Genomic DNA, 13,961 nt, shown 5'->3' with positions numbered 1-13,961 from the left:
ATGATCATCCTCATGAGATGCTAGAAGAGTGGAAGATACATGTATCTTCTATATGTATTTTTTTGAGGAAGGGTCTCATTGAGTTGCCCAAGCTAGAGTGCACTGGTGCAGACTTAGCCTCCTAAGTATCTGGGTCTACAGGCACAGACCACCATGCCTAGCTAATTTTTTTTTTTTCTGGTAGAGAAAGGGTCTCACTATTTAGCCCAGGCTGCTTGAACTCCTGGCCTCAAGGTATCATCCCACCTCAGCCCCTCACAGTACTGGGATTATGGATGTGAGCCATTGCTCCCAACTCTATTTTTTTTCTTTTTAAGAAGGAGAGTGTTTATTAATTTGTGCAGCAGTAATAGAAGCAGAAGTTTATGCTATTTAGGAAAATGACCATAGACTCTCCTGGCATGTCTTAAGAGGTTATTCTGTATTGGGAAGGGCCCTTTGGATACCTACTATCCCCCTAGCTACAGAACTCCAGCAAGTTTTAGAACTTACTCTAGCCCAGGGTGCATGGGGAGTAATCCCAGATCCTCTTTCTTTGGGAATGGGAGCAGAATGTTCTCTCTAAGAATTCCGTAAGATTCCTCCCAGGCTGGCAAACGAGTCAGGCCAAAGGTTGCTTCAGCTTCCCTCCTTCCTTTGTCTTCTGTTCTCTCTCGGTGGTAACTGTACTCTCACTCATCCGACTCACATATGGGTCTCCTCAGCACATCACAGAGAGCAGACCTGGACCTGACCTTGAAGTGCAGGAGACAGTCTCATGGCTGCTCCCCTAGGGCAGCGTGGAGAATCTGTTTTTTCCCCCAGACCTTCAGTCTTAGGGAGGATGTTTTCAGGACAACAAGGATTTCACAGAACATTTACAGACTCCATGAAATGAGTTTTTTATCCGTAGTCTAAAGATTTTACCTTTCCTTTTTATAGCCCACACATCTTGCTGACTTTACTCAAGTGCAGACCATTCAGTATTCAAACAGTGAAGATAAGGACAGAAAAGGAATGCTACAACTAAAAATAGCAGGTGCACCTGAGGTAAGGAACTGTTACATTCATCATTAAGGGAAAATGGTAACATAGTGATGTTTTAGAACTATTGACTTTTTTATGAAAAGGATGAAGTTTTCATGGATCATCAGAATCACAACTTTCTTGCATATCAAAAGGGTTACATTACAAATAATAATGATTAAATATCCCCAAGAATAGGACAGGAGACAGATTTAAAAATCATTCAAGAACATTATTGTAAAGATAATGATGATTAAAGATTATAATCAGGCCAGGTACCATGGCCCACACCTGTAATCCCAGCACTTTGGGAGGCCAGGGAGGGCTGTTCACTAGAGGTGAGGGGTCACATGGTAAAACCCTGTCTCTATTAAAAATACAAAGATAAACCAGGCATGGTGGTACACATGTGTAATCCCAGCTACTTGCGAGGCTGAGGCACAAGAATCTCTTGAACCCTGGAGGCAGAGGTTGCAGTGAGCCAAGATGACACAACTGCACTCCACCCTGGGTGACAAAGCAAGACTGTGTCTCAAAAAAAAAAAAGGTTATCATCAAGTACCAAGGAAATTAACTTCTTGGAATTATATGTACAGTCATGTTTTACTTAACAACAGATACATTCAGAGAAACACCTAATTCCCTGATTTCTTTGTTATGCAAACATCACAGACTGTTCTTACACAAACCTAAGATGGTTGTAGCCTGCTATGCACCTAGGCTATACAATATAGCCTGTTGCCTCTAAGCTACAAACCTGTATAGCATATTATTATACTGAATAATTCAGGCAGTTGTAACACAATGATATTTGTATCTCTAAATATATGTAAGCATATTATTATACTGAATAATTCAGGCAATTGTAACACAATGATATTTGTATCTCTAAATATATGTAAACATAGAAAAGGCACAGTAAAACTACAATATAAAAGATAAAAAATGGTATACCTGTATAGAGCCCTTACCATGAGTGTAGCTTGCAGGATTGGAAGCTGCTGTGGGTGAGTCAGTGAGTGAAAGGAGGGTGAATGTGAAGATCTATGACATTACTGTGCACTACTATAGACTATAAACACTGTACATACTCATACTGTATATGAAGTATACACCGTATGCTTCAATTTATTTTTAAAACCCTTTTCTTCAGTAGTAAATATTAGCTTACTGTAACTTTTATATTTTATAAACTGATTTTTTCAGCTTTTTTGACTCGTAATAACAATTAGTTTTAAATATATTGTACAGCTATACAAAAGTATTTTCTTTTTTTACATACTTATTGTGTAAGCCTTTTTCTAGTTTTAAAATGATTTTCTGTATTTTTTACTTTTTAAAATTTTTGTAAAAAAGGAAGACACAAACATACACACTAGCCTAGGCCTACATAAGGTCAGGAATATCCATATCACCATCTTCTACCTCCACATCTTGTCCCCCTGGGAGGTCTTCAAGGGCAGTAACACATGAAGCTGTCACCTCCTATGAGATCAGTGCCGCCTTCTGGAATACTTCCTAGAAGCCCTGCCCAAGACTGTTTTACAATTAACTTTTTTTTTTTTTTAATAAGTAAAAATACACTCTATTAAAAAAAAAAAAAACAGTAAATATATAAACCAGTAACATAGTCATTATCCAGTATGATGTGCTGTACATAGTTGGATGTGCTGTACTCTTATGAGACTGGCAGCACAGTAGATGTGTTGACAGCAGCTTCACCCCAAACATGAGCATTACAACTTCAGGATGGCTACGGCATACCCGGCAGTAGGAATTCTTAGCTCCATTGTATAAATCTTATGGAACCACCATCACTGACCAGAACGTTGTTATGTGGTGCATTGACTGTATATAGACTGTAAACGGAGTTCATTTCCACACTGTGTTGTCCATGGTATTCTCTGGGTAGAAATAATTATGATGTGATTATAATAATTATTATATGATTATAATAATTATAACAGCAGCCGTACCTGATACTGGGCACATGCTACCCGTGGTTCTTGACGCAGAAGCCAAGAGAAGCTGTGTCGTTCTCACAACCAAGGAAGTAGATACCTTGATATACTTTGGTTAAGCCCATTCTGTAGTTGAGGAAACTGGGGCATAAGAGGTTGGCCACATCAAGTAATTGACACAGATGGGGTTCATACCCGAACAGTCTGGATCCAAAGCCTATATTTTTAATCAACAGGCAACAGTGATTTAAAACAAGTGGCATGAGAAAGAGCCATTTGGCAAATACTGCCTAATGTGGTCCTTTCTGCAAGATGGACAAAATACACTCATGTGTGAAAGGATCTGGACAGTCTGGTGGCACACATGGTTGTGCTGGTGTGTAAAGCATGTTTTTTGAAGCTCCTCTGTTTCCATCAGCACACCAGGATTCTTTGGTCTGTTACGGCCAGTTCTCTGGGTAGCTTTATTTGCAGCACTCCTCACTTAGGCGGATGCCTCATCACTCTTCTGCCCTGTGTTTCTGTGAGTTTGGTGACATCTGAGGGGCTCTAGGAACTCTTGTTGATTCTGGAGATTAAACAAATACTAATTTTCTTTTACATTAGAAATTATGATGGGTGGTTGATAAAAAAAATTAGTCCACGTGAGTTTCTGATAGAAGTCATGCTTTAACTTGCTGATTGTCTAAATTCTTCCCTTAACTGGAGTATGCCATAGGGGCCAGACATTCTGAAGGAAAATATTTTTTTCATCTATATTTATTCTAGAGCCCCAGTTTAAGAGATTTTTCTGTTTTCATCTGGGTTTGCGTTTGTCACATATTCTAGGAATAATGTCCTTAAATATCAGATTTCCTTTCTCAAATCTTCTGACAAATCTTGTTTCATTCCCACTCTTCTCTGTTTTCAAGTGTATAGAGATGTCTGATGTCATAGCACAGCTGCCCTTTGCTTACAGGGAAGAACAATAAAGTCTGTTTTCTTGGTCTTTTCTCCTTTAGCCTCTGACAGTGACGGCGCCATCCCTAACCATTGCGGAGAATATGGCTGACCTGATAGATGGGTATTGCCGGCTGGTGAACGGAGCCTCGCAGTCATTTATCATCAGACCCCAGAAAGGTGAGGTGCTGTTTCTGAGCATTCCCAATTACATTTCTACCAAATAGTTAGCTGAGCTTGCCCCTAACAGCCTGTTATCCTCTTTTAGGTAACTGTAAAAATGAAAACCAAATGAATAATTCAGTATAATCTGAGTACTTACTTTTCTAGGGATGGTGATCCGTTTCACACCTTCCACAAGCCGGGAGCTGGGTTTGAATAGAGCCTAAAAAAACATTGTATGTGTTTTGAGCTACCTACTTAGAGGATTTTCTAAATTACCATTACTATATTTAAATACATTAGTATTTTTAAACTTTTGAGTTTAAATAAAATTCTGGGTATAAAAAAAAGAATCCCTTGTAACTCACTATAAATAAAGTATGCTTTCTATTTTTTCTTATATATCTCAAAAGCTTAGACCATTTGAAGAACAAAATGCATTCTAAGTCATGATGTTAAAAAATCAAAGATTAGAATGAATAAATATCCTAGAAACATCACTATGAAAACAGTGCGGAGTTTCTGCAAGCATATAATGAGGAAGGCTTTTGAGGATTTGGATTTCCGAAAGAATGAAATGAAAATATTCCCAGCAGGATAATAGCATACATAATGTGAAGCAGGAAAAGACTGAATTTGGAAATTATGGGACTTAAGTTCAAATCATGAGTCCTCTGTGACACCATCTGTAAATTACTTTTCTGTTCCTCACTTCTGTTATCTGTCAAACATGAAGAACAGTAACTGTCTTCTATGGTATTAGGAGGATAAAGGACTTATTTATTTATAGGCTTGGAACTATGCCTAGCACACTCGATGCTCATAGATTTTAGTTATATTGTTGTTCCTGTTGTTGCTACTAGTTTAGTCTGATCTTGACACTATATTAACCTAGACTTTGAGATACCTCATCTGTAGAAGAATGATACCTACTTTGTAGGGTTGTTAGACACATCCCAAAGAGTAACTGTAAAGGAGCTCACACTGTGGAAGTGGGGACTCTGAATGTGAGTTTTGTCCTTATTGCCAAGACCCCTTCTAGCACTCACCTCAGTGACTAGGATGATTGTAGAGGAAAAAAAAAATCCTGAAGTGCTGTGTGGTGTGTGTTCAAGTGAGCAGAATTGTATTAAACAGTGATGAGGATAGAGAAAAGGCCAAAGCCCGAGTGAAGCAGATAGAAATGCAGGGCATCCAGCCTTGCCCAGCAGGGAAGTGCTCTGTTTACAAAGCAGTTTGAGAAAGGGATGGTTTTTGCATGGGAGGTATATGTGTGTGTTGTGTGTTTTGTAGAGAGGAGTCATTGGACCCTTGATTTATATATCTCAAAAGAGGTAAGTGATGGTGCTGTGCCCTGAGAATAGCAGCTGAAAGCCATGAGCCTTCGCTAAGTAAACATAATCTGTGTGATTCCAGGACATGGCTTTTTCTAGAGAAAAAGTGTTTTTCCCACAGTGATCGCACCAGTAAGGCCTATTTGTATATTTTTCCTCAGTTTTCTTTGTATAAAACAGAGGAATGAAGTTGATTTCAGAAATCTCTAAAGTTACTCTCAGTTAAAGCCTTTGCAGCTATAGGTCTTGATTTTTCACTTTGCTTTATTTTTTATTTTTATTTTTGACATTTTCTTCTTCCAGTGTCGCACTTTATACTTTAAACAGGAGTATATGCCTTATAAATATTATTTAAATGTTTTCAGATAATTTCTTTACATAAAGATAGCAATTTAGGAAAAATGTTAAATGTGATAGATTGACCATTTCCTTTTTAGTAAATAATTTTTCATCTTTTATCTTCAGTTTACCAAAAGGTCCTTGAAATACACATTTAAAAATAACATTGGTATGTCAGGCATTAAATGAGCCTTCCATGTTTAAAACGTAAACATCTTCCTATATTGATTTTGCTATTAGCTAGCTTTTTTTGATCTCTAGGGAGAAACATTTTGATATCAAAACATGAAATGTGATGCTTTTTAAGCTATTTGTTCATATGAAAAGAGCATTAATGAAAATGCTTGTCATGAAAAGCTAGATTTGGGAATTGGTTGTTTCCAATTTTATATTGTCTTTATAAAATGAATTATTAAACTTGATAATTTTCTTATTCTCATTCATAGCATGTTTATGTATTATATAACTATTTCGTCATAGATCCCTGAGGTGAAGATATATTGCCTAGTTAAAATAATATTAAAGGCAAACATCAAACATCTTTAGTGGGTTGTAGTTAGAAATATATGTTGACACACCACATGTACATTTTTTAATTGAGATTTTTTAAGAGTTCAAATGTTAAACATGTTTCTACAACTCTAATGTACCATTTTCCTGGAAACATGCTTTACATAATAGTTATATATGCCCATCTGTCTTCTCTAGATCATAAACTACTTATACATGTATACGTGTATTTGCATAACGTAGCATGACAGTAATAAGTGATCAGTACATTCTACATGTGAACTGGGTGTGCCCAGATGCATTTTGTTAGTTCTTTGATCTACCGTAGTTACTTTGGATTTTTAAAGTACTTTTAAAAGAGATGTTACCTTGTCATAGTGGCTCATGTCTGTAATTCCAGCTACACAGGAGAATCCCTGAGGCCAGGTATCTGAGACCATCCTGGGCCACATAGCAAGACTGTATCTAAAAAAAAATAAGTTAATTTTTAAAAAATAAAAATAAAAGGTGATTTTACTGGGGAGAACATAGTAAGAGCCACAGGCCAGATTGTCCTGGACTGCATTCCACCACAGTCTGCATAATCTTGGCCCTTACTGTAGGACATTATCTAACCTACACCTTACCTGAAAGAAAGTTTACAATCAATTTTGCAGTGTTAGTAAAATTCTGTAGTAACATTTTTTCAGAGGAAAGTGAATAGTGTAATATAGAGTTGTAATTACATAATTTTAAGTAGGTTTTCTATGTATAGAATGATGGTGAATACATTTCAAGGGAGGGAGTGAATGCTTAGGTATGACATAAATTCCGGAAGATGTAAAAATAAAATTGTTATGTTTAATTGCATAATTAAAACGCTTATGTGCTGCTGAAGCGAGCACAATTGCATTATTAAAACAATTCGTTTAGTACAAGGTAACATTTTTAAAGCTATGATGACAGCGGAAAGTATCTATGACACATATAACAAGTAATTAAAATTTCTCATTTTCAAGTGTTCTTCCAGCTCATTCAGTAAAAGACAAGCTAGTATAAAAATGGGTTACCTTTTAGAGGAATGGACACACAAATGTTCAGTGAATATATGGATACAGTGATATATTTCATTTTATATTTATTACGTTGACTAAAGAAACCTGATCACCACCACTGGCAAGACTTCTGGAGAATGCACTCTCATGCTTATGTCATTGTAAATTGGTACATTTTCAGAAGACAGTTTAGGAGTACTCTGCCCATTTGTCTGCCTCTTGGAAATCAGTCATACAAACCACTGACCTGAGGAGGATATTCACTATTGCATTGTTTGTAATAGCAAAAAATGAGCAAAAATTAATAAATGAGGGAGTATGCATACATGATGTAATACTACGCAGCTGTCTAAAAAATAGCTCTATTAATGTATTAAAAACCTACATGTAAATGTGTATGTATGTCTTCAAACTTTTGTATTTATAAGCATTAAAAAGTCTGGTAAGTTAAGTCACCAGTTTCAGTTAATGAATACTTCTAAGAAGAATGGAAGTACATTTGAACAAAAACATTAACTCCTAGAATTAGACATTTTAGATAGTGAGTCATTAGGGTTTTCTTAAATGCTGCTTCTACTGATGGTGTCTGTTGCCATTTTTCTGTGTTCCATTATTCTCTTTATGAAAATACTCTCTCAGAATCCTTCTGTTGCTTATCTCCTTCTTTATACCTGCCTTTCTACCCACGCCGAGTTACTTAGGAAGTCTCCTATTAGCCAGAAATATAATAATGGATTCCTTTTTCTTTCAGAAAATAGAAATTTCAACAGAGTGCAAACAGAAATCACATGAATGTGTCATTTGAAAGGCTATATTATTAACAATTTGGGTATGAGTAAGGTGGTGGTGCTGGTGGTGGGTGGTGGTCATGTTCATGGGATAATAAACTTATCAGGTCTTTTCAGTTACTCTGAATTTGGTCTTCCTGGTGTGGCTTGGTTATTTTGCTTGAAATAGATGTTCAGAATGTCAACAAGTGATGGCTTGCAGTTTGGCTTGAATTCCTATGATGTGCAGTGAATTGTATGTATACAGCGTTAAGCCTCACAACCATCTCTGCAAATTAGAAGAATTAAACAGTTTTTCAGAAAGAGTAACATGGGGTCCTAGGTTGATTTTTTTCTTTCTTTACCAAACAGTGGTTGGAGAGTCTCCCAAGTGCCAGATACTCCGCTAGGTATTAGGGATGCGTTTGGGCAGCTTAAGTCTTACCGTAACCTTAGGCAGGTTGAATAGTCTGTGGAGAAGTATGATATGTGGCAAATACTCTGTGGATGCAACAGAAACATAGAGGATGCCACTCAGTGCAGACTGAGGTATTCCAGGACGGGCTCCCTGCAGGAAATAGAACTTGAATTGAGCTTTGAAATATTGAGGAATGTTTCTACCTGAATGAAGGAAGAGCACCTTTCAAGGCATGTGTGGTATGTTCAGGGGAGTACAATGTGCAGCAGTATAGAATCAGGGAATAGTGACAAGTAATACCGAAAAGGCAGATTGGCCAGACCAAACACTGCATGCTTTCAACATGTAGTTGTTGAGCTCCTCCCATTTTCCAGGCACAGTTCTAGGATAGAGGTTGTAGCAGCAAACAAAATAGACAAGGTTTTGCATGCATGGAAATTTCTTGTAGGTGAGGACATACATGCAATAAACAGAGTAAATTAATAGAGAAAATAAATACTGTAGCATGTAATATATCAAATGGTGTTGAGCTGTATCAAGAAAAATAAGACAGGGAAGAACGTAAGGGATACAATTTTAAATAAGGCTGTCAGGGAAGGTCCCACTGAGAGAGTCACACCTGAAGGGATGGAAAACAGAACCTACAAGGATATCTGGCTATTCCCTATTAAAGGCTGGGGAGTGCTGGAAGCATACCTGGAACAGCAGAGACCCAGGTCACTAGAATGCCTAGCGGGGTGATCCCAGGGCTAGTGGTTGGTCAGGATGTAAAGACATTGTAAGGGCTTTGGCTTGTACGCAGTGATTTGGGAAGCCATTGGAGGGTGTGAAGAGAGGAGTTAATGTGATCTGGTTTATGTTCTAGAATAAGTACTCTGGCTGCCGTGCTGAGAATAGACCACGGTAAGTCGGCCTGGGTACAGATAAAGTAGAGGGACCAATCAGGAGGCTATTACTATGATGTAGGCAAGTGATATTTGGGTCAGGGGTTCTGAAATGACAGTGACAAGTAAGAGGACTTTGAATAGAGTTGTACAGTAAAGCCTCGCATTTGCTGCACTGGGTATGGATTGGGGAGCAGCGAGGCCCTGTAATGACTGCTGGCTCCACGTGAACAATGGGAAGTATGCAGGTGCACCCACCAGGACTCAGTTCTGAATATCGGCAAGTCCCAGCAACCTTCAGACATCCAGAGGGAGGTGTCAGGTAGACAACCAGATGGAGAAGTTCAGGTCAGGCGAGAGGTCCAAGCTAGAGGTGTGCATTTGGGAGCTACAAAGTGTGGGTGGTATTTGACGCTTTGAAACTGGATAAGGTTACCAAGGAAGTGAGGTTAAGAGGTACAGGTGTGAGCACTGGGTTCTCTAATCTTCAGGCCAGGGAGATAAGGAGGAACCAATGAAGAAGACGAAGAAGAGGTGCCCTGAGAGGACAGAAGAAAACCATGAGAATATAGTACAAGGTTCAGGAGGCCCAGGGTGGGAAGCTGTCAGAAGAACAGAGTGATGAGCTGTGTTAATTGCTAACTGTAAGTGAACAATTGGGTTTAGCAAGGCAGATGTCATTGGAGATGTTGAAAGAGTATTTTCCGTGTATGGGGGTGGGGGGAACTGATTAGAATGAATTCAAGGGCAAATGCAAGGAGAGGAACTGTGGACAGCAAGTGTGACTACACGAGGTGTCACCAAGGAGCTGCCTAGAAGGGCACCACAGAGTGGTGAGTGGTAGATGGGTGCCTCCTCAGCCTCCCGTGCCACTCCACAGACACAATGCAAAGATGACAGCCAGAGCAATGTTTGTGTGCTGAGAGAAGTGAAGCAGTGCCTCGTAAATTAAGCTGGGGTGTTTAAATCTCATCCTGAAAGTTTTTGAGAGACACTAAAATGTTAAGCATAATAACTTGCTTGATTGATGAATTTGTAATTTGGGAAGTTTATTCTGAAATCATTTAGCTCAGATGGATTAGAAGAAAGGACCAGTTAGGGGGCTGTTACATTAATTCAAATTAAAGAGGTTAAACCAGGGAGGGCTCCATGTTTCCTGGTTTGCAAAATGAAGGCTGCAGGAAAGAAAGAGTCTCCCTCACCATTGAACGAAGTCCTCAGCTTCACTGTGGTCAGGCCAGCATGAGCCAGTCACTGTGTCCTGCTCAGCAAAAAGGTAGCTCACCCTGAACTCTGTAGATAGCTGCCTGGCTCACCTTCCAGCCAGCCACGTGCACGGCTCCTTTGGGTGACAGCTCCGAGACTTGGCTTGTCTTATACATTCATTCCATTGGCAGCCACACACACCTGTGGAATTGCTTTCCTTCTGTTTCTCTGTGCTTCCTGCACAGGTTTTTCTGTTGTTACTAGTGAGTAGTTTTATCAAAATCAAAATGCCTGGTCCTTTGACAAGGAGTGTTGACTAATCTTAAGAAACCTTTCATCTTTTAGTTTCCTGCGAACGAAGTCTTTTACCAACTTAGCATCTTAGTTCTTTATTAGGATTAGGCCGTATGTATCGGGAGAACCCGCTCCTGATGGTTAACATGGGTTCTTTTCTGTTTCCTAAGTGTCTTGGCTGGTTTGAGAAATAAAGGGAAAGAGCACAAGAGAGAAATTTAAAGCTGGATGGCTGGGGGAGACATCACATGTCGGCAGATTCCATGATGTTCCCTGAGGCATAAAACCAGCAACTTTTTATTAGCGATTTTCAAAAGGGGAGGGAGTGCACGAATAGGGTACGAGTCACAGAGATCACATACTTCACAAGGTAATAAAATATCACAAAGCAAATGGAGGCAGGGTGAGATCACAGGACCACAGGATGGGGCGAAATTAAAATTGCTAATGAAGTTTCGGGTACACATTGTCATTGATAACATCTTATCAGGAAACGGGGTTTGAGAGCAGACAACCTGCCTGACCAAAATTTATTAGGTGGGAATTTTCCTTGTCCTAATAAGCCTGGGAGTGGTAAAGGAGACCAGGGCTTATTTCATCCCTTCAGCTACAGGAGTCGGGGGATTATTTCATCCCTTTAGCTTCGACCATAAAAGACAGCACGCCTTCAGGGAGTCGTTCATAGGCCTACCCTCAGGGCGCATTCTGTTTCTCAGGGATGTTCCTTGCTGAGAAAAAGAATTCAGCGATATTTCTCCCATTTGCTTTTGAAAGAGGAGAAATATGGCTCTGTTCCGGCCAGTTCAAAGTTACCTCTCTTGTTCCCTAAACATCGCTGTTATCCTGTTCTTTTTTTAAGATGCCCAGATTTCATATTGTTCAAACACACATGCTCTACAAATAATTTGTGCAGTTGACACAATCCTCACAGGGTCCTGAGGCTACATTCATCCTCCTTAGCTTACGAAAAAGATGACTGAAGGGATTAAGAGATTAAAGTAAAGACAGGCATAGGAAATCACAAGGGTATTGATTGGGGAAGTGATAAGTGTCCACGAAATCTTCACAATTTATGTTCAGAGATTGCAGTAAATACAGGCATAAGAAATTATAAAAGTATTAATTTGGGGAACTAATAAATGTCCATGAAATCTTCACAATTTATGTTCTTTTGCCGCGGCTTCAGCTGGTCCCTCCATTCAGGGTCCCTGACTTCCCGCAACAAGTACCCTTTAAACAATTGTGTCTAATAGTCAGTTTATGTTTGTTATAAATATTGAAAATAAAACCATGAGAACCTAAGGTAGACAGTGTAGCAACTTTCTTTAAAGGGTCATTGCTGGAATACCAACGTAGGCCTCATCTTTCCTCCCTGAATCTAGGCACCATCTTTTCAAAAGGAGTAAAAAGAGCCTTATACATCTCTTGTCTTTTTCCCCGCAGAAGGTGAACGGGCTTTGCCATCAATACCAAAGTAAGTACTGCTTTTTTTTAACTGCTATTTTGTTTTGTTGGGAAGTTTAAGGAAATTTCCATGCTTTATTCATTTTCCTAAAAAAAATTAAATTCAATATACATGATCAAGGAACTAGGAAACAATCCTAGAAAGAAATCAAGTCAGTTTTAAATTTTATTAAGTATTTAGGCTTAATCAAAAAGTTTCAATTTTTCCTTTAAGTTCTATGGGAGAGCTAAAGAATAATCATAATGTCGAGAGCCTGTTGTTAAACATTTGCTTCATATGTTATTGCTAATCTTTACAAGAACCTGAAAATATGTGGCATTCTGGCTATTTTACAAGTATGAAAATTAAAAGAAATAATTTATGTTAATTGTCTTGTTTATTTCCTGAATTTCATAGTAGTTGTGTTGATCTACAAAATTAAAAGAATCAAATAGTAATACCAAAATAACTTATATAATTTTATATTCTCAGCCAATTTGCTAGGAACTGGGGACTAAGATATGAGTGCTAAAATCTAGACAATCAGATACACAGGTAAACACACAGTTACAGCTGTGTGGTAAGTGCTTGCAGAGATATTTGTACTTTCCAAGACACTAAAGAGAAACAGTGAGCCTAAGAGGCCACTGGAATAGAGAGGGTTTAAGGCCTGAGCTTTGTTCTGTCCCTCTCCTTGTTCTTCGTATCCGGTCCATTACTGTTTCCTCCAGTTCCATGTTCTAAATGGATCCATCTGCTTCACCACCTTCCCACTGTGTCTCCCCTGTGTTTAGCTATCTGGGCTACCCAAGTATACTCATGTGTTGGGGGTCCCCAAGATCTAGGAGTCACAAGATTCAGCTATGATGTGTTACAGCAGATAAATACAAAGCAGAATCAGCAAAGGATGAAGGCGCATGGGGTGAAGTCCAGGGAAAACCAGACACAAGCTTCCAAGGGTCCCTTCCCAATGGAGGCCACAGGACACTCTGTATTCCCCAGCAATGGATTATGACGACCTGTGTGAAATGTTGCCTACTGAGAAAGCTCGATAGAGACTTGGTGCCCAAGGTTTTTACTGGGGGTTCTTGATACGTGCACTCTCTGCCTGGCATGCATCCAAACTCCACACTCCCAGAGGGAAAGCAAGAGTTCAGCATAAACCACATTTTTTGTACAAACATTTTAGGCATAGTGTACCATACCTGTCAGGGGTTGGTGGCAACTCCGTGAAAATCCGAGTTCCCAGATACCAGGCAAGGGACAATCGTGTAAAGTCAGTCACAGTCCTGCTACATTAACTCTTTTCTGTGTACTTCTGCTAAATCAGTCTGTCCAGTTTTGCTCCTTAGCCTGTCCGTGCTCTGTGCTACTGCTTGAGGAAGCTTTCCTAATTAAATGTCTTAGATGACCTACTCTTGCTCTTCGGATACTTTGCAGTATTCTTAACCCAGCTTTCCGGAGCCCGCATGATTGTTCCCTGCCCACTTTAGCCTTGGTTTTTGCTACTCCTCATACTATTCCTCAGGTACACTGAACTTTTTTTTGAATTCCAGGAGCAAGCATCCTTTCTTTTCCCTGAAGGCCTTTGCCAGTATTCTGTCTTTACATGATCCACTCTTCTTCCAACCCGCTTTTCCTTGCTAAGCCCTACTCATCTTCTA

The 13,961-nt window shown here is 39.2% G+C and overlaps 1 protein-coding gene across 37 annotated transcripts in view; it reads left to right on the top strand.

Moving 5' to 3' along the window:
• Positions 1-13,961, top strand: part of PTK2 (protein tyrosine kinase 2) — a 366,245-nt gene that overhangs the window by 205,221 nt on the left and 147,063 nt on the right. For all 37 annotated transcript variants that reach the window (XM_033203331.1, XM_033203330.1, XM_033203297.1 and 34 more), the window contains 3 exons: positions 922-1,029; positions 3,968-4,085; positions 12,297-12,327. In XM_033203331.1, the coding sequence (XP_033059222.1) occupies positions 922-1,029; positions 3,968-4,085; positions 12,297-12,327 (257 nt within the window). The remainder of the gene's footprint in view (positions 1-921; positions 1,030-3,967; positions 4,086-12,296; positions 12,328-13,961) is intronic.

The sequence above is a fragment of the Trachypithecus francoisi genome, unplaced genomic scaffold (genome assembly GCF_009764315.1).
Source record: "Trachypithecus francoisi isolate TF-2019V2 unplaced genomic scaffold, Tfra_2.0 Lachesis_group7, whole genome shotgun sequence".
NCBI lineage: Eukaryota > Metazoa > Chordata > Mammalia > Primates > Cercopithecidae > Trachypithecus > Trachypithecus francoisi.
This window is presented reverse-complemented; position numbering and strand designations above follow the sequence as displayed.